Below are 23,511 nucleotides of genomic sequence, written 5' to 3'. Positions count from 1 at the left end.
AAAACATTATACCGATTCTCATACACCATGAAAGAGAGTTTAACATACATTAATACAAGTGTAGAATGTGGTTAAAAAAATGTAAACAACGCTAAAAATTATAGGCTTCAGTATATGAATCATTTACCAAAATTCAATTTTTTTGTAGGGGTTAACACAAAAATTTCAAAAATATGAAAATATTGTTTTAATGCATAGTTGTATTCTGCACTAACATATGATGATGTTCAAAGAGGTTTGGAGCCGTTGTTGTCTCCATTTTTCAAGAAAATAGCAATTTTATAATGGTTATTCCACCGATTTGGGCAGTATTATGAAGTTTTACTAAATTCATTGATAAAAATATTATAACGATTCTCATATACCATGAAAGAGAGTTCAGCATACATTAATACAAGTGTAGAATGTGGTTAAAAATGTAAACAACACTAATGATTATATGATTCAGTATATAAAGCATTTACCAAAAACTCAATATTTTTGTAGGGGTTAACACATAGATTTTGAGAAAATTTCAAAAAATATAAGAATATTGTTTTAATGCATATTTGTATCATGCACTAACATATGATGATGTTCAAAGAGGTTCGGAGCCTTTGTTGTCTCCTTTTTTCAAGAAAATAGCAATTTTATAGTGGTTATTCCACCGATTTAGGCAGTATTATGAAGTTTTACTAATTTAATTGATAAAACAAATTTTAATGATTCCTATATACCATGAAATATAGTTTTGCATAAATTAATACAAATGTAGAATGTGGTTAAAAAATTTAAACAACACTAATGATTAGATGCTTCAGTATATAAAGTATTTACCAAAAACTCAGTAATTTCGTAGGGGGTTGGTTAACACATAGATTTTGAGAAAATTTCAAAAATTTCAAAAATATGAAAATATTGTTTTAATGCATAGTTGCATCATGCACTAACATATGATGCTGTTCAAAGAGGTTTAGAGCCTTTGTTGTCTCCCCTTTTCAAGAAAATAGCAATTTTGTAGTGGTTATTCCACCGATTTAGGCAGTATTATGAAGTTTTACTAAATTAATTGATAAAAAAATTATAACAATTCTCATATACCATGAAAGAGAGTTTAGCATAAATTATTACAGATATAGAATGTGGTTAAAAATTTTAAACAACACTAATGATTATATTCTTCAGTATATAAAGCATTTAACGAAAACTCAATATTTTCGTAGGGGATAACACGAAGATTTTGAAAAAATTTCAAAAATATGAAAATATTGTTTTAATGCATAGTTGTATCATGCACTAACATATGATGATGTTCAAAGAGGTTTGGAGCCTTTGGTGTCTCCCTTTTTCAAGAAAATATCAATTTTATAGTGGTTATTCCACCGATTTAGGCAGTATTATGAAGTTTTATTAAATTAATTGATAAAAAAATTATAACGATTCCCATATACCATAATATTGAGTTTGGCATACATTAATACAAATGTAGAATGTGGTTAGAAATTTTAAACAATACTAATGATTATATGATTCAGTATATAAAGTATTTACCGAAAACTCAATATTTTCGTAGGGGGTTGGTTAACACATAGATTTTGAGAAAATTTCAAAAAATATGAAAATATTGTTTTACTGAATTTTTGTATCATTCACTAGCATATGATGATGTTCAAAGTGGTTTGGAGCATTTGTTGTCTCCCTTTTTCAAGAAAATAGCAATTTTATAGTGGTTATTTCACCGATTTAGGTAGTATTATGAAGTTTTATTATAATTGATAAAATAAATTATAACGATTCCCATATACCATGAAAGAGAGTTTAACAAACATTAATACAAATATAGATTGGCTTAAAATTTTTGAACAACACTAATGAGTATATGCTTCAGTATATATAGCATTTACCAAAAACTCAATATTTTTGTGGGAGTTAACACATAGATTTTTAGAAAATTTCAAAAATATGAAAATATTGTTTAATGCATAGTTGTATCATGCACTAACATATGATGATGTTCAAAGAGGTTTGGGGCATTTGTTATCTCCCTTTTTCAAGAAAATAGCAATTTTGTAGTGGTTATTCCACCGATTTATGCAGTATTATGAAATTTTACTAAATTAATTGATAAAAAAAATTATAACGATTCTCATATACCATTAAAAAGAGTTTAGCATACATTAATACAAATTTAGAATGTGGTTAAAAATTTTAAAGAACACTAATGATTATATGCTTCAGTATATAAAGCATTTACCGAAAACTCAATATTTTCGTAGGGGGTTAACACATAGATTTTGAGAAAATTTCCAAAAATATGAAAATATTGCTTTAATGCATAGTTGTATCATGCATTAACATATGATGATGTTTAAAGAGGTTTGGAGACTTTGTTGTCTCCCTTTTTCTAGAAAATAGCAATTTTATAGTGGTTATTCCACCGATTTAGGTAGTATTACGAAGTTTTACTAATTTAATTGATAAAAAAATTATAACAATTTCTATATACCATGAAATATAGTTTAGCATAAATTAATACAAATGTAGAATGTGGTTAAAAAATTTAAACAACACTAATGATTATATGCTTGAGTATATAAAACATTTACCAAAACTCAATATTTTCGTACGGCTTAACACATAGATTTTGAAAAATTTCAAAAACTATGAAAATATTGTTTTAATGCATAGTTGTATCCTGCACTAACATTTGATGTGTTCAAAGAAGTTTTGAGCCTTTGTTGTCTCTATTTTTCAAGAAAATAGTAATTTTATAGATGTTATTCCACTGATTTAGGCAGTATTACAAAGTTTTACCAAATTAATTGATAAAAAAATTTAACGATTTTCATATACCTTGAAAGAGAGTTTAACATACATTACTACAAATTTAGAATGTGGTTAGAAAAAACAACATTAAAAAATATCACTTGAAAAGTAAAATTATAAATATTTTTGAATTTTTTCCAACTTGTTAAAGAAATTATGTGAATGGGTGATTTTGTTTGTAATAAAAAAAATATCTTAAAAGATAGAAGATTCATTTTATCTTATGTGATATATATATCTTAAAATATATCCGAATTAATATTACTAAACCAAATATAATATAAACATATATAATATATTTTACTAAAGAAAATATAATATAAAATTAACTATCATATTATCCTTAGAAAATTTTAATTATTATCAAGAGAATGATAAATTATCAACTAAATCACTAAAAATATTTATTGATTAATAATTGAAAATAAAATATGACTAAACCTAAAATTACGGAGAAAATGAAAAATGAGCAAATTTACTTTTCAAATAATAATATATATCGTTTATATATTAACCCAGCTATTTGTAATTTACCTAAGATGTTTTATTTTGAAAATTTAGAATTATTATTTGACATAAAATATTTGTAAGAAATAAATAAATATACATTATAAATAGGATAATATAGTTAAATATTATTAATTGACAAATATCTTATATAATACATCATTTTGATTTGTCTAATATCCCATCACAATATAAACAATCAACAAATATACAAACAATTACTTTTTCATGTTGTGAAATGTGATATATTTGTATTTTATTAAAACAAAAAAAAAATTGCATGGGTGCACGGGTGAAAGTTTAGTAAATAATTACGTTCAAAGCATCATTTGCTAATCGACAAGACATGATGAACTAGCCATTGGTTTGAATACGATTAATTAATTTACTAATCGTTTAGTTGTTAAAGATCTTACGGCAACAGTAAAGTAAAAGAAAAGAAAAAAAGCAAAGGGAAAAGGATAAGGCAAATAAAAGTCCATTCTCATTTTCGAATCTCTCTCTCTCTCTCTCTCTCTCTCTCTCTCTATCAAATCAGATTCTAGAAAGAAGAAGAAAGGGAGAATCATCGGGGCATGGCTTCACCGAGCAAACGCCGAGAGATGGACATGATGAAATTGTATGTATATGCTCAATTCTCTTCACTTGATCGAATTCATCTCGCGATTTGGATCTGTTGATGATGCTCTTATTATTGATGTTTTGTCTTCTTCTTGGGATGGCAGGATGATGAGTGATTACAAGGTGGATACAATCAACGACGATTTGCAGATGTTCTACGTCACTTTCCATGGCCCCACTGACAGTAATCCTCTCTGTCTCTTTTGTCTTGTTGATTGATTGTGCTTATAAGCTACTTGTTGAAATGCCTTAAGAGTCTATTTTTCTTTGTTGTGTATTGGATCGTTGTAGAAGCATAGAGAAACGAAAGCTTTTAAGTGCCTATCTTTGTTGTTGTGTTTGAAGGTCTATATGAGGGAGGTGTATGGAAGATCAAAGTCGAACTTCCTGAAGCTTACCCTTACAAATCTCCTTCTGTTGGTTTTGTCAACAAGATCTATCACCCCAATGTCGATGAGTCGTAAGTCACACAATAATAGCTTATCAATGTTGATCTATCTCGCGCACTATCTAGAAAACTATATGTTTCTCATGTTTTGTGTGGCAGTTCGGGCGCAGTTTGCTTAGATGTAATAAACCAGACATGGAGCCCAATGTTTGGTAATATATATTATTTTCTGTGTGTGTGTTTTTGAATGCCTTGATGATTGTATTGGTAGTGCATCCATTTATGTTCTGTTGTTTGTTTTATCAGATCTTATCAATGTCTTCGAGTCATTCCTTCCTCAGCTGCTTCTATATCCAAACCCATCTGATCCTTTCAACGGAGAAGCTGCCTCTCTCTTGATGCGAGACCGTGCAGCCTATGAGAAGAAAGTCAAAGGTAAACAAATAAAATTCACATTCTTCTCTTCCCATTTACTTCTCTAATTCACTTCAACCTCTCATTGACACCTTGAAGAGTATTGCAAGGCATATGCTAAACCCGAGGACATAGGAGCACCTGAGGAGATCTCAAGTGATGAAGATGAAGATGACGATGACGATGATAGCATGAGCGATCGTGGTTCAGACTCTGATGATAACGATGAAATTGCTGGAAAAGCCGATCCTTAATTATTCTGTTACAAATCTTTCACTTTGCACCTCATTTCCAAAAATATAAAACCATTGATGCTTCATTGCATATAGAGGAGAAAAATCACTCCTCTGTAAATTTGTAAACTCTATTTAATCCTTTAGGAATATTGAAAATTTCATTTGCTTCAACTGTAAATAAAATTAAACAATTTGCAATCTTTTACAACAAATTAAACATGAATCCATAATCTCATTTTGTTTGTTTTTTATACATTAAACATCTCTAAAGATGGGGATAGTGAAGGACTTATATCTTCTAATGGTTACTGTAAAGTTTAAACATGCCAAGAAAGTAATCATAGACCTAAGATAGGGACTTATTTGTTTACTAGAGGTCAAAGACTCGCTGCTACATTGCAATCACATCCAACCACTAAGGACAAACACAAACAGAGGCTTACTCTTGTCTACAAATGACTTGGCCTTCTTTTACCAGAATCTGTTCTTAGCTTCTTCACCGGATTAGCCCATCCAACTGAATCACCAGCCGCACCGCTGTTGTTTGGATGAGTAGCTTGAGCTAGCCTTGTTTCCCTTGTAACCGAACCTGACACTGGACTTCTACGACCACGACCTATCATAGCCTGAGGCGAAACCGGGCTGCTGGACCCAGCGGTTCGGGTTCTCGGACCAGACTTTTCTCTGTCTTTCCTCTTCTTCTTGCAGATTACTAGCTCCCCTGGATGAGCTAGAATTGGAGACTCATCGGTGTGGCTTGATGTCCCGCCAAGCTTTGTTTCTTTCTGAGGTATCTGTACTCTGATCCTTGAGTTCTCGCGTTGTTGAGAGCTTGGCTCCGGTTCCTCTTCGTCTACCGGCTTTGGCCTCTTACCCTGACTAATACCACCTGGTCCTCTTGGTGACGATGTAGATACCAAAGTTGGGCTTGGGCCAGAGAAGGAAAGAGCGTTCCTTGCTTCCCGGAAGTCTGTGTCTGGAAAAGACATTTTCAGTAGATCAAAGAAGAGGTTGTGAACCTTCCTTGCTTCAGATCTCACCTGCGGAAGATTTTATTCACATTATCAACACACACAAAATCGAAAGAGTTTATAGTTATTTGAGATGCAAAAAAATTTAAACCTCGTGTGAGAATCCATAGAATTGCATTGCTCCCCTTAGCATATACTGCACGTCAGATGCGAGTTCCATAACTCCTACGTACTCTAGCCTTTCCACCCGCTGATCTATCTCTCGTAGCTCCAAAAGATTATTCACACCTCCAGCTGCATAACCATTCTGAATTCTCTTCCACAAATTCGTCAGCATAGGCACAATCTGCTGACCTTCCTTGTCGATTCTCCTTTGGAGTTTGCTAATGACGGTTTTGCACTGCAAAGTCAAGCACCGGGTAAGTTCAAAAAACCCAAACAAAATAAATGTACAGACTCGTCGACAATAAAATAGAACGCAATGAAATATATTCATACCCGTTTCTGTATGATGGGGGACATTCTTGCACCTGCATTTGAAGAGCCTATATGACTAGTTCCATCCCATGTTTCTCTAGCAGCTTCATCGTTGTCCTCCACGGGAAGCTGTGTGGCGTTCAATCTACCAGATTTTGGTGATGATACATGCAGCTTGGAAGTATTAGCTACCTTCTTTGCAGGTAAACTCCGAAGTCTCGAGGATGAATCACTCTGATCTTGTCTTGAACCATGCGAGTCAGCAACTGTTCTCAATTTTGATCGATAGCTACGATCGCCTTGCAATGGCTGAGCTGCAGGCATATCACTACCGTCTGTTCCTTCTGCTGTTTGACGGGGTCTTAGACGAATACTCCGTTTCCGTTTTATTGTAGGTTGCAAAACCTGTTCTCCTCCCCCTTCATCACGGTCATAGGATCGTTGGAGATCTATGTGAGAATCCCCAGAGGCTCCTATTTCCCCATCTTCTAGGTCATCTACCTGTTCCAACATTATTAAAGAAACAAACATTACACACACGACAAGGAAGAAGAGAGGCATGTAAGACAAAACCAGGTGCCTACCAGTCTTTTCGAGACAGAACCTGGCCTAGTGTCCAATGCAGACAAAGAGCCAAATTTTTTTGAAGAAACAGGAGAAGCCATCTCTTTCGATCTATGACTTTCTGGCGAAGATTCTGAAGAACCGGCATCATCCTGTGGAGGGACTTTTTTATAACTACCAGACCGCGGAGGATAATCATAACCAGCGACGGGGTTCTCTCCATCAGATTCGCCATTGTTGGTTTGTTGATCACCAAGAGCACCAGTTAGCTCATCATCATCAGATTGTCCAATGTCTCCTCCCTCTTCTTCGTTCCCAGAATCAACGTTCACTTCCTCAGAGCTTTCCTCAGAGAATAATCCAATGTCATCTTCAATTTCCTTGTAGTTAATCTTTTTGCTCTTGGGACGCCCTCTTTTTCTCTCACCTCCAGGCCCGCCAGTTTGCACAATTAGATTACTGCTTGACAACATGTTCTTTGACGGTTTCTTGGACAAATCAGCAACAGTAGCATTCACCTCTCTGGTACTAGCTCGAAGCCACTTAGGCACCTGTTCATGACAAGTCATCTCTTCGGTCCAGTCAAATTCTTCATCCATCTGATCGAATAACTCAACTTCCTCCTCGCTTCTGGCAATCATCCTGTTCACCTCATGGAGAGAAGGTACATCATGGACGGTTTCTTGATATCTCTCTTCATCATGCAATAAAGTCTCCAATGTCATTCGCCGCTCTTCATGAGTCGTCCTTTGGTCAAACCGCCCAGCATTAATGACTTCATCAGCCATGTCAATCTTGTACTGCTGAATATTATTCCTTATGAGACCCTCAATAGATCCTATATACCGGTCCTTCCCAGCCAAGTCATCCTCTAGGTCTACTGAACCACCACTTCTAAGCTCGTCCTCCTTTTGATGGCTAGACATTTTTTCAACAACTGCCTCCATATATATCACTTTTACTTCCCTCGTCTGCCCAATACGATGGGCTCTGGCAACTGCTTGTTCCTCATTCTTGGGGTTTGGATCCGGATCATATATCACAACTGTGTCAGCAGTCTGAAGGTTGAGACCCCTTCCAGCTGCACGTATACTAAGCAAGAAAATAAAGCAATCAGTATCCGGATCATTGAAATCCACAATAGCTGATTCCCGATCTTCTAGACTGGTAGTCCCATCTATTCTGCGGTATACGAGCCTCCTCCATTGCAAATACTCTTCCAAGATATCAAGGAGTTTAGTCATTGTACTGAAGAGTAATACACGATGGCCTGTCCTCTGTAGCTTTATAAGAATTCTATCCAGAATCCACAATTTTCCACATGACCTTACGAGAAAATCCTTGGAAAGATCATTGAAATATGGATAATTGAGCAACGGATGATTACATGTTTTCCTCAACTCCATGCACCTATTGTTTAAAGTTTTATATATCTTGGCTTGGTAGATCGGATTCTTCTGAGCCTTAAGTTTTTCATCGTCTGGATCAACTCTTAGAGTTCCAGTAGCTTTGATCCAATCATAAACGGCACTCTGAATAGAAGACATCCTACATCTTAAAACTACGGAAACCTGTAACCGAAAGCATTGTCAGAATAATCATCTAGACGAAAAATAATGGCATCGATATATGACAGATCCTACCTTAGGAGGAAGTGAACCTTCGACATCCTCAACACGACGTCTGAGCATGAACGGCTCTAAAATTTGATGAAGCCTGTGAATGACTATGACCTTTTTCTCAGTCTCCAGCCAGTCATCCTCTATATTATGCGAAGGACCTTCTCTTTGAAAGGGTTGAGCGAACCAATCATGAAATGCTTTTCGATTGTCAAAGACATCAGGAAGGAGGAGATTCAATAGTGACCAAAGCTCTTTCAGATCGTTCTACAAGATTTCATAAAAGCAGAATAAGAATCATCTATATCGCATTCAATATGATATGAACAACTCATGGAATCTTGGTTTCCAAATGTTAAATGTCATCAATTAATGCCCAATTAGCTTTACTTTTACCAACCTGTAGAGGTGTCCCAGTGAGAAGTAATCTCCTCTGGCAGCGATATCGGTCAAGATCTCGGGCCAAAACAGATTCTCTGTCCTTCATCCGTTGTGCTTCGTCAATAACAATATATTTCCAGTCAACTTTTGAGAGTTTTGATCGATCATACATAATAAACTCATAAGTCGTAACGAGGACATTGAACTTCATGGCGCAAACCTCCTGTGTTAAAGAAAACAGGAGATTTTTCTATCAATCAACAATTTTAAAACAAAATCTCGAGCAAATGTAGCTTTTTCAAAGTTTACCTGAGAGAACAATTTTGAACGTTGATCCTTTGTACCAACATAATATATGCATGAAACGGATGGCAGCCAAGTATGGAGTTCACTCTGCAAAAGAAAAAGAAAAACTGTTAACCGTGTATAAAATTATCATATAGAAGTCGACAAAAGATAGCAAGAGCTGATAAGTACTCTACGGAACACAGACGAGTTCATCAACTGGAAATGGTTATGTCAGCACAACTAACAGGCTTGAGTCAAAGTTAAGCATAAATAATGGATAAATGAGAATTGTGGGTTGTTGGGGAAGTGACTTTCGAAATTATGAGTTTATAGACGTGAGGTCTCGAATAAACCGTTGGTGCATGGTTTCTGAGAAAATTATAGGATATTCTAACAGAAATCACAAACCTTCCAGTTCACCAGAACAGCATTAGGAACGATGATGAGATGTGGTCCATAATTCCCCTTGAACTCCATAAGGTAAGCAATCAGTGCCATTACCTACACAGAGAAAACCAAAAATAATCAGCATATAGTGCCAACAGAATATAATTGCTTTAATGCTCGCCCAAGGCAAGTACAGTAAATCCAAGAATCCCTGCTGAGAGCAAAATTAACCTGCACAGTTTTTCCAAGACCCATCTCATCAGCCAAGATCCCATTTAATTTGTTATTATACAAGGAGAGCATCCATTGCAATCCAACCTGAAGGGCACAGAGAAGAATAGCTTAGAAACCAGTAAAATGTGGCACAACAGAAAAATAATTCACAATACAACGTGATAGAGCCTGGATGAAAGAAATACCAGCTGGTAATCACGCAAAGTTCCAGCTTGGAGCATCGACGGTTGTCTCACAACGACTTCATTTACAGCATGAGCCAGAGTATAATACCTAGAGTAAGGCATAACAAAAAGGGTAAGGGAAACGCTAAAGGCAGCACCCAAGGAGATTCCCAATTGTGCGTTGTGTACAGTCTGAGTGTCGGTATTTTACAGATCAGCACATACTTTTTAAGCAGTAAGCTGTACAGGCTGATAAGTTATGAGTAACAACTAGTGCTTTGCTGTTTCCCCATCTAAATTTTTTTGGTCTGTGTAATGACTTACTTGTTAACAGATGAATTATCTTTTGGCGCATTCATTTCCACAAATCTATTTCTGATCAGAACTTCTTCCCGAGCACAAGCAGCTGCCGCCCTGACCTCTTCTTCTGAAAGGCCCTGCATCAAGAACGGAAACAGACAAGCTACTATCAACAATAACTTTGAAAAAGAAGAGTTCTGCTCTCTAAGACATGCAAAGTCCACATTTAAGTTGAAATTGTCTAGAGTAATTGAAAATTAGGGGTAAAGTATAAAAGCAATATGTACACCTGCAATCTCGCTGCAATTGCTGCAGCATTCGCTGCTTCCTCCACTTCTTGTTGATTCTTTGTGGCAGTAATCTTACCTCCAAGTTTATGGAGATAATCTTCCGTTTGGGTCAAAAATGAAGAGAGAACATTATATCTTTCAGCAGCATCACCAGGTATATTTGTTTGCTGTTCCAGCAACATCTCCCTGTACCTTTCTACATCATTATTTTTCAGTGCCTCCATCCTTTTGTTCCGGCCATCATCTGGTCTCTTCGAGAACTCTCTCAACATCTTTTCATGGTATTTGGCAACTCCCCTGTTACGAGCAGTGCGTGCATCACGTATAGACCAGTGAGCCTCAAGGAGTTTCTTACGCCACTGAAAAATGGTTTTCAGCTGCTTTTCTCTAACAGCTTTCTGGTTGGCCAGTACTTGTCTATTCATTTCAAGGCGTTGTCGTTCGCACAACCTCACAAACTTACGGTATGGTCTATCAGGCATGGACATTATATCCTGCTGTTGTCGATCCACTTCATCTCTAACACGAGACTGAAGAGCCGATAGCCTGAGCTTTTTCTCTTCAATCTGAAGCCGTAAAACAAGATCCGGCCTAATCCTTTTCCTTTCCAAGTTTCTTGCTAGGAGACCATTTATCTTCTTCAAACTATCTGTTCTTTTCTTGTTGAAGAATTCTGCACCTTCTTCACAGATCAGGTCTTTGATATCATAAGCTAATGTGAGATTGTTGTTGGCATTGGCTGTTGCAGATCCATAAGTGTCATGTTTTCGAGTGAAAAAGGGAAAATCAAACAATGGTCCGTGATATTTCCTGGCGGAGGCTGTATCCTTAGGCTGCTGGGGAGAGTTTGCTTGTGCCGGAACATTAGATTGGCCTCCATCAGATGCAACAGCTTTTCCCTTATCAGCATTAGAATCACTTCTAGGAGTCTGTTGAGTACTAGCATCTGCTCCTTGGTCTGACTTAACAGGGAATACATCAGTTTGTTGCTCCTCTTTCGTAGCCGCAGTAGTAGAAGCAGCTTCTTTTCCCAGATTTTGAAATAATTGGCTGTTGCCCGTCGCCAATGGTACTTCTGTATCTCCACCATTATCTTCCTCTTTAGCAAAAATCTGTCCATTTGAAGAAGCAGCAGTCTGAGACTCTTTGCCAGACTCCAGTGACCTTGCTTGGTTTTCTACAGTTTTGTCTGAAGACCTATCCTGAACATGTACTTTCACAGGAAAAATCTGCAACGGAGTCTGCACTTCAAGCGGTGGTGGAGCAATAGATTTAAAAAGCTCCTGAGGCAAAGAACCTTCTCCTTTCTGTCAAGTAAAAGGTAAAAGGAAAGAAAATCAAACAACGTGATTTGTAGACAGGTTATATGAAAAAATAATATTAAATGAAGAGGCAGACAGAGCTAAACACCTTCAAACGACGAAATGCCAGTATCTGGGCTTTGAGAACATGGAGTTGTTGTTTGGTAAATCCTGATCGCTGTTGCTCTTGTTTGATCCCCTGTCCAATCTGAAGGGAAGATTTACTGAGTAAACCAGCGTCAGATAGAACAGCTTTTGGACTGGGTGCATTCATCTGCCTAGGCTGCTGCATCTGCAAATGTTCAGCAGAACCTAAACCTTTATTTGTAGAAGCATTGTGATCCAAAACATGTGTCTCATTCGCAGACGTCTGCATGGAATTTCCAGAGGGCATCCCATTCGTAGGCTGAACTAAATGGCGAGGATACATTGGATTATCTCTCCCTTGGGCAGAGAATGGATTCGCAGCCGGGTTCATCATTCTAGGACTGGAAGTCGAGGCAAATGAGCTGGTAGATATCGCATGTCTGGCCTTTCCTGATCCTGACTGCCCAGAGATATCACCAGCAGAGTTGGGACGAGGCGAGTTCTCACCTGGAACACGTGAAGATGAAGATGGCTGGCTAGACACTGGAATAGACGGTGACGGTGAAGCCACATTTCCTTCATTAGACTTCTGTTGGGCAGCCATTCTTCCCTGGAGTATGTGCGACATTTGGCTGGCGTTGGCAGGATGCGAGAGATCAATATTACGCTCCCTCGCCCACGCCTGCATGGCCTGCCACTGCTGTGAAAACGCGAGTTGGTTGGACCCCATATTATTCACACCCTGCGGACCCTGTGGTGCCTGCATTGGCCTTGTAATATTTCCAGGCATTAGTTGTCCAGTCCCAACTTGCTGGGGATGGGGTTTTGTTTCGTGACCTGATTCCATCTGCCTTTCACCGCGAGCAAACTGTTCAGCCGATGGATTAGACGGCGAGCCCTGTGCCTGATTAGATGCCTGCTGCATCGCGCCTTGCATATTCAACATACCCATCCGTGCGTCTTGATCCTTAGATGAACCCATCATTCCCATTCTAGCTTGCTGCTGCACCTTTTGTTGCTGCGCCTGTAAAGCAAACTGAAGATACGCTTGCTGCATCGGATTAAAACTTTGCTGGCCATCTTGGGAAGAGCCCTGTGGTTGTTGTTGTTGTTGTTGTTGAGGAGAGTCAAACAATCTCCGGTGCTGCATAGAGCCAGACGGAGAACCAAAGTTACCACCTCCCATCATCCCCTGAACCCCACCAGGATGATACGCGAACATGCCATCATTTGCCTCTGAGTTTCTCCCCTGCTGCTGCAATTATAAAAAGCATTAAAAATTTATTAGAGAATTCAAATAGCGTTACTCAACATAACTGAATTTAAATAAATTGGCAACTGAATGAAAGCAAGATTAAGAAACAAAATTAGCGACTACAAAGATCATTTTACACCTCCAAAACGAACATTATTCACAATTCCAACAAACTTTACAATAATTTCGCAACTCTTTACCTGCCTAGACGCCAACTGCTGCTGCTGTTGCACGGATGAAGATGAAGAAGTCGGAGACGCAGCGGATGATGTGGAGTTGGTCCGACCCGCCGGACCCATGCCCCGGGCGGGGCCTCCGCCACTGCCTCCAGATTGCATTCAATTCTTCGAGCAATCAAACCTAATTCAAATGCACAATAAAGACAAAAATGTTCAAAACCCCTAACAACAAACAAAAAAAAGCAATAAACGTTACAAAGCCACACACTCACTCTCTGCCACTTTCTCTCTCTCTCTCTCTCTAGATTTGAATCGAATTTCTTTTTGGGAGGGAGAAACGAAGTCGCGGGATGCAACGGAATAAACCAGATCCTTTGTGGGGTGGCTTCTCGAGAAACGAAATCCACGGGAAGCGATGGCGATTCCTCTCACTCTCCAGAATTCACGCGATCAGAGATTCCCCCCCTTGCTGCAGTCAAACCCTAGCTGGGATGGGATTTACTTCCCATTTCTTCTTTTATTTATTTATTTATTTTTAATTTATTTTGGAGGAAGAGGTCTATAAAACCGATATTTTTATTTTTTTTTTATTTTATTGTCGGGGCCCACACTATCAGTACACGGAAAATGCGTGACGACGCCCTCGGTTTTCACTTTTATTACGTAACTATCCTTCTCTGCATCAAAAATGGGCAAATGATGTCGAGACACGTGTGATTTATTTGGCACTTGTCCACGTTTTTTGTTTCGGAATTTTTGTCTTTTTCCTTTGGCAAAATGTTAAATGTATTTAGTTTTATATTGGGTAATAATAATATCAAAAGGTGGTTGGCTAAAAATCATTACAAATAATTTTATGTCTTGTACATTATAATTACTTATTGAAATTGTTGAAAACACAGGTTACAGGACTAATAGTCAAATTAAATATGTTTTGGGCTGGTTTGGCTTCATGCTGTGTGCTTCAATTTCGGATTTTCTACTAATGGGTTTAAATATTAGCAAAAACTAGACTGGGCTTTTATAATATAAGGCCTTCTTCTTGCCTCCTTTAAAACGTTCACTACTCGGCACGCATTTCTCTTACAAATAAAGAAAACGGCAAGTAGTTTTAGATGAGCAGGTTTCAGTTAAATGTCGTTAATTGTCGTGACGCAACCGATTTTTAGAAATAAAGAAGAAAGAAACAATGGAGAAGATGCTTCGTTCCTCTTCCTTGATTCCACTCTTTTGCCTCGTTCTTCTTCTCATCTCTAACTTTCACGGATCCGTCGAAGCGGGGAAGCGGCGGATCGAGATCACCGACGATCTAGACGACGTGGAAGACAGCGAAGAAGACGAATCGTGGAAACAGTGGGGGAGCAAAGCGGCGACGCCCGAGTTCGATCCGCCTCCGGATTTCTCCAACATGGGATTCGATCAGATCCAGGAGGAGATGGCTAAACGGACTTTCGCGCCGGTCGTCGGGTTCGTCAAGCTCCGGCTAGGCGTCAAACGTACTAAGGTAAGGTAAATCAAACCGATTTGAATCTTACTATGCGATTTGAATAATGGTGGTTTTGGTTTAAGGATATGGTGGTGGATATTGCTATGAAATGGACGAAAGTTTTGAGAACGGGTGGGTTAGGAGTGAGATTCATGGCCGTGGATCGAAGCACGGTGATGTTCAATATGCAGAACGGCAAGGAAGTGACTGAGGTAATAGAAAGTTTGAAACTTTTACTTAAAATGATTAGTCAGCGATCTTGATGACAAGTTAGAATCAATTCTCTTTGTAGCTAAGGGAGTTCGTGTTGAGCCAAGAAGAGGCTTATGAGGTTAAGATAGGGAAGCAAGAGTTTCGACGACCTGGAGATCCTCCACTTGATGATGTTGTTGAAAAACTTCAAGCGAAGCAGAGCAAGGGTGGTGAAGATGGTGATAGTGATAACAAGAACGATGTTGCCAAGGATGAACTATAGGATTTCTGATTCTGTAAGGAAGTTTACTGAAAGTTCAACTCTTTAGCTGAGATATTAGAATACAATAAGAATGGAGGCTTGTTTTTTCTTTCTCATTTAAAGCTTATTCCTAACTGTTCAGCTATTAATCCAAAGTTGCATACAGCACAAGAACGAATTAAGCCTTATAGTGGTCCTGTCACATATGCACATAAGAAAAAAAAAAACAGTTTTACACACAAGATTCTGGTAAATCTTCCACTCAAAAGTGCTAAAAGGACGCACCTTCTGCACACTCGGTTTATATACAAAGCACTAATCACATTTCCTTGATTCTGTAGCCTAATAATTTCAAGTCAAATGCAGTGAAAAATCAAATAAGAACAACATTATATAATACAAAGCACTAATCACATTTCCTAATAGCCATTGAATTACATAAACTCATCCTTTGACATATTCAAGACACTACTAATACTAGCGTATAAACCCATTAAAGTATACGGCCCATCGGCCCATAACAAAAAAAAATTGAAAAATATAAACAAAAATATCTTTTTAAGAGTTTGTTACTTTGTCAGTCCCGCCAAGCAGAGACGGAGAGAGAATAATCGTCGGAAGAGAGAAACGCCGGCGATCTGATCGCCGTCTCCTCCTCATCTCCGCCAGTTCGTCAATCTCTTCTCTGTATCCGGAGCTGTTTGCATACTCGGAACTTGAGTTTCCGATGATTCATCGATTGCTAGCTGCTCATTGATTCGTTGATTCGAACTGAAATTCGAGTTTATAGATTCGTTTGCAATCTCCATGGAATCTCAGAACTGATCGCTCGTTTCGTTTTTTTGGATTTTTGTTCATTGTTAGCTTAGAGTTTTGAAATTAGCGATCGTTGCATCAGAGATTGACATTTGATTCATAAGCTGAATCTCAGATTCGCGAATCTCGTTTGTGGAATCGTGAATTGAAATCGAAACAGGCGTTTGATTCGTAAAATCAGTTTTAGATTTACCGAATCAGTGTATGATGATCGATTCGGAAATGGTAGTCAGCTGCGGATTGTTTTAACTGATCATTCTGTAGATTCTCTCGATTCTACTATTGTGATGATCTGTTTTGAAAATCTCTACTTGTTTGCGATTCTTACTCTTTATTGAAGATGATTATGATCAGGTTCTAAAAATTTGCAGGACTGACAATGGACAAAAAGAAAAGCAACAAGGAGAAGGGAGGTTCTTCGTTGAATAACAATGATGCTGATGTTGCTTCTTCGTCGGTAAGACTGATTCATTGACGTATATATCAAAAGATATTATATAACTTGGGAACACAGCCTTTAAAAGATCTGAGTATTGTAACAAATCATGTCATAGGGCCGGAGTGGCAGAGGAAGGCAGAGTCAAGCTACCAATCCTTTGACGGTAGGACAAGCAATAATGAAGGCCAACTACCATTCCTGCTGCCGACAGTTCTACACCTTACCGGAGCTGATTGAGTTCATGACAACCAGGCACCGCGGCTTAACAGCAGAGACGGTGACGAAGGTTTTCAGGGAGATGTTGAAAAGAATAAATGCTGAAATGTATCTGAGAGCTGCACAGTATCACTCTACAGTAAGGAAAATTGAGCGCAAAAGGCGGGAATCAGATGACAATCTGAGCACTCCTTCTTAGAGGTATGTTTCGGAAAATTACTTGGAAAAAATATTCATCAATATGAAATTGAATCCTTAATAAAATGTAAACAAAAACCTTACAAAAATCCAAATCGAATCAAAGAAAAGCAACATGAGTTTGTGGATATCATAATCCAAATAATAAAGCAAGCACTACTTACTTAGTCGAAGAAGAAGAACCTACACTACCACTTGTTGTACCATTACTACTCCTCTGAAGACCTCTTCTCTGTGAAGCTCTCAGATAAGCTTCACCATTGCGACCGGTTAAAAGTTCCCTGAAAACATTGGTCACAGTGGTCTTTGGCAAACCATGATTCACCTTCATGTAATCGATCATCTCGGGAAGGGTAAAGAAATTCTGGCAGCAATAAAAGTAACTATCCCTTATTGTCTTCTCTTCCTTTGTCAGATTAGGACTTTTCTGCTTTTTTTTTTATATTATATATGAATGAATCATCGAATAAAATATACACGAGAGAATTTTTAACAGTGATCTGCCAAACAAGTTTTGTTACTAACTTACTACCTTGGGAATAGCTTGCTTGTCAAGTTTGGTGGTGGATCTCTCTGCTTTTTTGTCTGACTCAACTTCAGAAGATGTTTCAAACTCTGTTTTTGGGATCTGAGCCTCTTCCTCCTCGTCATTGTGTCTCTGTGCTGTTGCCATAAGATCTCTTCCAAAACTATTCTCTTGATTTTAGGTTTTGAGAGAGAGAAAAGGAAACCTATATATACTTCCAAGCTAGGCCCACTAATTTATGTTTGGGCTTTATAGACGACCCATTCGTTTACCGACTGCCAGCTGGTACGAATAATTGCGGTTGATGTTTCTGTTATCTTCATCCTCTCCTCTAGACCTGGGCATTTTAACCTGGACCCGAAGACTCGAACTGGAATCGACCCAAAAATACCCGACCCGAAACCGGACCGAAAATTTACAAGTATCTTTTGGATCTAAATTTTTTTTGCCCGAAAAAACCGAAACCGAAAAAACAATCCAAATAGACCTAGACCCGAAAAGAACCGACCCGAATAGACCCGGATCCGAAAAGAACCGACCCGAATAGACCCGACCCGATAAGAACCGATTTGTACCCGACTTAAAAATATGTATATTTAAAACTATGATGTTTTTGTGTTCGATTTTATATATATTATTTTATGATTTAGTTGAAATATCTTTTGTTAAGAACATTTGTTATTATTTTTTAATATTTTTAGGTAATATAAAGCTTTAAAATATAAAATTTAGAGTTTAAAAATGTTTTATTTAAATTATTAATAGTTTCATTTAACTTATTTGGTAAATATTTCTAAAGAATAAAGATCCGGATCCGAGAAGAACCGACCCGAATCCGAACCAAAAATTTCTAAGTACCTTTTGGGTCTAAATATTTAGGACCCGAAAGACCCGGACCCGAAAGGAACCAGACCGAACCCGATCCGAAGACCCGAACGCCCAGGCCTACTCTCCTCTCTCCAGATTCTCTAATAACTAAAATATAATAATATTTTACAAAATTAGACTAAATTTTAGATAAATTATACAACTTTTATATAATTTTAATTAATTTATACAAAATTATTTAATATAATTTATCCCAAAATAAATAAAAAAATATCTATAAATATATATATATATTATTAAATATAGCTTAAAATAAATAAATTGTTTATTCTATCTTAATTTGTGTTCAACTAAATCAAGTTAAGATTAAAATATGGGTTAAAAACTAATAAAATCTAAAATAATAATAAAATTCTATTTTAAATATAGTTTTAATTTAAAATTTTATTTGTGCATGAAAACACCTGGTGACAATCAAAAGACAAACAAAAAAAACTTTTAAAATTTATATGGTTTCCAAATTCAATAATTCTAATTTTTTTATTTATTTATTTATTTTTTAATGAATGTAAACTTTATTCATTCAGAAACCTCTATCGTTGATTTGCAAATAAAACTGAAACTCAAAAATTTAGAACTTCAAAAGCGTGGCGTAGCTTAAGATAAATAAACCTTTTCTTCTTTTCTCAATTGCAAAACTCTGAAAGTAACCCTGACGAACAATGGAAGAGGTAACGGCGTCCTCCGAGAATGGTGTGTTGACGTTTGATGGTGGAACACACAGCCACTGTATAGCGAAGAGGGAGGACAAATGTGGAGTGGAGAGCAGGAAGTTTTACTTGGTTTGCAAGACAGCTCTTGAACGCCTAGACCTTCCTCTCTGCTCAAACCCTATGAAAAAGGTTTAAGCTTTTTCTTCTTTTCAGCTTTGTTTTTGATTTGGATGTTACGCTTTACTGAAACAGATGAAAAATTTGAAAAAGAAAGCAACTTTCTTGATTAAGGGTTTACTTTTGGTTTGGATTTGCCGAAAGGCGTCGACTTTTTCCTATTTTAGGGTTTTAACATTTGGTTTGTTTTCCTTCCAACACATCAAAGGTGTGGACTTTTTGGGTTTTACATTTGGTTCGTAAAGTTGGAGACTTTCCTATTTAGGGTTTTACATTTGGTTTATGTTTGTTTGGTTTGAGATTTTTTATTATTTGGTTTTGGTCTGCCTCGTCTTGTTCTGATGAATCTTGATGTGTGTCATGGATTTTATGCAGATACTTGTGTTGAATGCCTCTTCACATCGTACCTGTACCGCCGGTTTGAACAGCGTCAAGGTGTGGGACTTGATCGGAGGTGGGAAGATGGTTTGTTTCATGGAGAGTCACAACAAGACTGTCATGTCTATGTGCGTTGGGAGAATGGGATTGGATGAGGATAGGCTTGTGATTGTTTCTCTAGACGGTTACATGAAAGTGTTTGATTACGGGAGAGCAAAGTTGACTTACTCCATGAGGTTTCCAGCTCCTCTCATGTCCGTTGCCCTCTCTCCTGATTGTTCCATTCGTGTCATCAACAGTATGGTGTTTGCCGGCAAGAAGAAGCTGAGAAATGATGCCGAGAAGAAGCAAACTAGTATGACGAGCCTTTGGAGTGTCAAATAGCCAAGTGGAGGAGAGTAGGAGAAGGGCTTTAAGGCCTACTTATTTCCAGAGAAGGCAGAGCGAGAAGCCATCCAAAGAGGATTACTTGGTGAAGGAGAGCAAAGGAGTGGAGCTTACAAGACGCAACGTGTTGGCCGTGACGGAGGAGGTGGTGGCGAGGAGGAAGATGATGAAGTGCGTGTCGAATATGGAGGAAGGAGAGTTGGGCTTGCTGGTGAGTTTCTTACAGAGGTCAGAGTTCAGAGTTCAGCGCATTCAGATCTTTGTGAAGACTTGCACAGGGAAGACAATAGCCATCGAAGTTGTACCCTCCAGCACCATCCACGGTGTCAAGGCTAGGATTCAAGAAAAGGAAGGAATCCTAATGTATGAGCAGTGGTTGAGCTTTGCAGGAAAGCGACTCCAAGACAGCCGCACTCTCTTTGATTACAATATTCAGAACGAGTCCACCCTTCACTTGCTTTGGCGTCTACGTGGAGGTGTTTTTGGTGACAGAAACAACAACCCTACTATTAGGCTTGACGGCAGAGATATACTAATCTAAAATACCAAAATCAGAAGCGATTTGACTACAGAAGAGGGAATTAGTCGTATTACCAATGCGCTAGAGATGGTTGGAATCAGGGCACCAACATTCTATGTGTTCGTCGCTTCTCCCAGAGGCAAAAGAATCAAAGCTTCTCATGATACCCAGCATCTTGAGTTTGAGTACCATAAGGTCTACAATTCCGAGAAAGAGATTCCGGTGAGTTTAGTCACACATAAACAACAAACTCAGATTGCTGACACCTCCATAAATGAGTGTCTCCTCGACCTTTATGCAAGAATAGATGAAACCGAGCATCAACCACGACTGGTCTTCTTGTCCGGAGACAAAGGATTCAGGCCCAACATTTGATTTACTGAGAGGAAAGGGGATGGAAGTCTTCTTCATGAAACCCGGTCACACTGGTGCCCTTTATCCTGATCTTACCGGTTGCAGTTGTGTTCCGTTCAGCATGTCTGTCCACTTGAACACGGTATTTGACCAAAACCCAAACTGGCACTGTGTCTTGACTAAGCCGTTCACCAACGTAGTGACTCCAAAAGAGAGGAAGATGCTGAAGCGTCAACAGAAAGCACAGGGAAGAGGAGGATGAGGGGAATCGTATTTCTCTGTTTCTGATCTTTTGGTACTTGCCTTGCTGGGCTGGATGTTTTTCATTTCCTTTATTTGAGTAGAATGACAAGAAACAAGAGATCAAATTACACAAACAAACTATCCTGATCTGATTTTGTCACTATTATTTTTCTCGTCCTTCAAATCGAGATTCATTTCTCAAGCAACTCGTGGGAGGGGAGCTCGACGTAACTAAACCCTAGCTTGTACGAGCTTATACTAAATATCGGCCTTATTTGGACAGAAAGCTCTTACTAGCGCTAGTGGTTTGGATGTCGGTCGCAAGTGTAAAACCTCGCGGGTTCGATTCCCCTTAAAAGAATAGGAGGTCAATTTCAAAAGGCTAGTCTCTCGCAGTCGCATAGTTTTGGCCAAGAACACAATCATAAATCACACCTTTCAAAGAGGGAGTGTGGCTTGCATAAAGCAACAGGATGAAGATTTTCATTTTAATAGATAAAAGTATTAATTAAACCAAAACAAACCAATAGTTTAGGTGGTAGAACAAACGGTAATAAATAAGTGGTAAACACACAAGGACCCCATAGGCACAAACTAGTAGAGCGTAGACTTCCTCTTCTTCATCAATGGAAACGTCTTGTTTGACTCGTTCAAAACATAGCTTGATGTTTGAATGGTTAAAGGGGTTTCTCTCGGTAAAGAGATCAATCTCTTCCTGCTCTTATCCAGCTGAAAACAAACCAAATGGGATCAAATTTTTTATAGATACAGAGAGTTGGTTATACAATATAAATGTACAGAAGAGGCAAGGATGCTTTACCTTGCGATGATGATCTTCACTTTGGTTATGGAGGAGCATGTTATATTCGTCGTAGCCGGGATAATTGCAAACATGGCAAAAATGCATAGGCTTACCGTACCAGGAGTCTCTAGGCACTATATCAGACAACTGCACACACACACACACACACAGAGAGGTTACATGACAATGATACAAAAGCTGAAGAGGAGGAGGCTCGCTGGCTTACCTCCTTTATGTGTTCTTCACTCTTGAGATGAGTGATGAATTCGGCACATATTTCGAAAGTGTCATCGCATATGTCGCAAATGCAGAGAGGTTCATCTTCATCCACGGTCATCATCTCACATGTGATGTTGTCATTCAATAAAGTTTCCCAGACAAACTCTCCCACAAAAACTTTCTGAGCTACTGGCTGCTGGTCAAGGGTAACTGGCCGGCTATCTTTTGGATATACACAAAAAGCAGTGAATCGAGTAGGCCGAAAAAGATAAGGATCAACCATCGTATAATTGCAGGATATCAGCATGACAGTATAAGCCGGAGATGATGGGTTAAGCTGAGACCATTCGCCCAGTAACTTTCTGAAGTCGTTCCCACCTAGAAATAAAAGAAATTACAACACATCTTGTTATAATAGACTAGTAAACAAATCGATATAATAATTATTCCAGAGAGGAGAGGATTTTAATACCGCAGGGAGCGTGGACAAGAACGATTCCAGAGTAAGCTATCTCTTCCAAGAGGTCACTAGAGATGTATTCTAGGTTGCCCATGGCATAGATGACGACTTTAGAACGATGACCCATCTGCTTGTGCACCGCTGATTCTATGCACCCACGCACACGACGAGGGTCAAAAGTCAAAACCATCGGGAACCGGACACGTGTTCAGGTCCCACCACACTCCCGTCCGCCTTTGTAACGCCGCATCACCTACCACATAAATCAATCACCATTAATATCGCTTTAATCTACAAAAAAGTAATCGAAATCCAAAACTACCCACCTCCTCCTCCTGCCATATCGAATCGATATCTCGGCCGCAACGAATTTGGGATCGGTTTAGGGTTTCCTGCAACTTTTTCCCGACAGAGAGAGAGAGAGATCTATTTATTTAGTCGAGGACGACCTTTCAGAATGCACAAAACTTATGGGCCCCGACGACCTTTCATAATGCACAATACTTATGGGCCTCTCATGGGCTATGTGGGCAATGTTTGTTTTTCCATCTGCATGAGAGCCAAGATTGTTTGTTTAGACATTTAAAGTCCAATTTATCTAGATGGATCATCCGAATGACTTTCAAAAATTTAGGTTTAATTTTAAAGTTCATTTAGCTGAACCAATTTAGACCGTTAAGATTGAAATGGTTCATTCAACATGGTATAATGTCTATTATACCCCTGATATAATTCGCAAATTATAAATCTAAACATAATATCATTTTGTCACACACACGAAAACTGACAAAACCACAAAAATACATTTTCAGCCAAAATTGCAAAAA

General features: G+C 38.1%; 7 protein-coding genes across 11 annotated transcripts; 4 read left to right on the top strand and 3 right to left on the bottom strand.

The window, feature by feature from the left end:
- Nucleotides 1-3,740: 3,740 nt before the first annotated feature.
- On the top strand, nucleotides 3,741-5,171 carry LOC106341268 (ubiquitin-conjugating enzyme E2 6). Its single transcript, XM_013780073.1, has 6 exons — nucleotides 3,741-3,931; nucleotides 4,038-4,117; nucleotides 4,279-4,393; nucleotides 4,481-4,533; nucleotides 4,628-4,756; nucleotides 4,835-5,171. The coding sequence occupies exons 1-6, from the start codon at nucleotides 3,888-3,890 to the stop codon at nucleotides 4,987-4,989; spliced, it is 576 nt and encodes a 191-aa protein (XP_013635527.1). The 5' UTR covers nucleotides 3,741-3,887; the 3' UTR covers nucleotides 4,990-5,171.
- LOC106341267 (ATP-dependent helicase BRM-like) lies at nucleotides 5,172-13,999 on the bottom strand. 3 transcript variants are annotated; one of them, XM_013780072.1, is made up of 16 exons: nucleotides 13,741-13,999; nucleotides 13,490-13,649; nucleotides 13,017-13,289; nucleotides 12,057-12,971; nucleotides 10,646-11,953; nucleotides 10,381-10,493; nucleotides 10,078-10,165; nucleotides 9,890-9,976; nucleotides 9,680-9,772; nucleotides 9,293-9,376; nucleotides 9,003-9,206; nucleotides 8,627-8,869; nucleotides 7,004-8,554; nucleotides 6,441-6,920; nucleotides 6,094-6,342; nucleotides 5,172-6,011 (listed from the first exon to the last, which is right to left on the bottom strand). In XM_013780072.1, exons 2-16 carry the CDS (start codon nucleotides 13,625-13,627, stop codon nucleotides 5,421-5,423), a joined length of 6,417 nt encoding a protein of 2,138 aa, XP_013635526.1. In that variant the 5' UTR covers nucleotides 13,628-13,649; nucleotides 13,741-13,999; the 3' UTR covers nucleotides 5,172-5,420. The 3 variants fall into 3 exon arrangements, with proteins under 3 accessions (XP_013635526.1, XP_013635524.1, XP_013635525.1); XM_013780070.1 differs by having other exon boundaries at nucleotides 12,057-13,289; XM_013780071.1 differs by having other exon boundaries at nucleotides 12,057-13,286.
- A 633-nt stretch (nucleotides 14,000-14,632) lies between these two features.
- Nucleotides 14,633-15,535, top strand: LOC106339895. Its single transcript, XM_013778761.1, has 3 exons — nucleotides 14,633-14,972; nucleotides 15,038-15,166; nucleotides 15,247-15,535. Exons 1-3 carry the CDS (start codon nucleotides 14,658-14,660, stop codon nucleotides 15,427-15,429), a joined length of 627 nt encoding a protein of 208 aa, XP_013634215.1. The 5' UTR covers nucleotides 14,633-14,657; the 3' UTR covers nucleotides 15,430-15,535.
- Nucleotides 15,536-16,013: 478 nt separating this feature from the next.
- LOC106340639 lies at nucleotides 16,014-17,250 on the top strand. The gene is made up of 3 exons (XM_013779482.1): nucleotides 16,014-16,076; nucleotides 16,596-16,681; nucleotides 16,779-17,250. Exons 2-3 carry the CDS (start codon nucleotides 16,604-16,606, stop codon nucleotides 17,076-17,078), a joined length of 378 nt encoding a protein of 125 aa, XP_013634936.1. The 5' UTR covers nucleotides 16,014-16,076; nucleotides 16,596-16,603; the 3' UTR covers nucleotides 17,079-17,250.
- LOC106340637 lies at nucleotides 17,118-17,817 on the bottom strand. Of its 3 annotated transcripts, none has more exons than XM_013779479.1 (2): nucleotides 17,610-17,817; nucleotides 17,118-17,507 (listed from the first exon to the last, which is right to left on the bottom strand). In XM_013779479.1, exons 1-2 carry the CDS (start codon nucleotides 17,748-17,750, stop codon nucleotides 17,238-17,240), a joined length of 411 nt encoding a protein of 136 aa, XP_013634933.1. In that variant the 5' UTR covers nucleotides 17,751-17,817; the 3' UTR covers nucleotides 17,118-17,237. The 3 variants fall into 3 exon arrangements, with proteins under 3 accessions (XP_013634933.1, XP_013634934.1, XP_013634935.1); XM_013779480.1 differs by having other exon boundaries at nucleotides 17,118-17,504; XM_013779481.1 differs by having other exon boundaries at nucleotides 17,118-17,441.
- A 1,257-nt stretch (nucleotides 17,818-19,074) lies between these two features.
- Nucleotides 19,075-20,684, top strand: LOC106340053 (protein SLOW WALKER 1-like). Its single transcript, XM_013778921.1, has 2 exons — nucleotides 19,075-19,333; nucleotides 19,697-20,684. The coding sequence occupies exons 1-2, from the start codon at nucleotides 19,154-19,156 to the stop codon at nucleotides 20,081-20,083; spliced, it is 567 nt and encodes a 188-aa protein (XP_013634375.1). The 5' UTR covers nucleotides 19,075-19,153; the 3' UTR covers nucleotides 20,084-20,684.
- A 971-nt stretch (nucleotides 20,685-21,655) lies between these two features.
- On the bottom strand, nucleotides 21,656-23,117 carry LOC106339415. Its single transcript, XM_013778218.1, has 5 exons — nucleotides 23,011-23,117; nucleotides 22,697-22,937; nucleotides 22,232-22,602; nucleotides 22,024-22,152; nucleotides 21,656-21,932 (listed from the first exon to the last, which is right to left on the bottom strand). The coding sequence occupies exons 2-5, from the start codon at nucleotides 22,872-22,874 to the stop codon at nucleotides 21,798-21,800; spliced, it is 813 nt and encodes a 270-aa protein (XP_013633672.1). The 5' UTR covers nucleotides 22,875-22,937; nucleotides 23,011-23,117; the 3' UTR covers nucleotides 21,656-21,797.
- Between the last annotated feature and the right edge of the window lie 394 nt (nucleotides 23,118-23,511).

The sequence above is a fragment of the Brassica oleracea genome, chromosome C4 (assembly GCF_000695525.1).
Source record: "Brassica oleracea var. oleracea cultivar TO1000 chromosome C4, BOL, whole genome shotgun sequence".
Classification (NCBI taxonomy): domain Eukaryota; kingdom Viridiplantae; phylum Streptophyta; class Magnoliopsida; order Brassicales; family Brassicaceae; genus Brassica; species Brassica oleracea.
The sequence above is the reverse complement of the archived record's forward strand: the minus strand, read 5'-3'. Positions and strand labels throughout refer to the sequence as shown.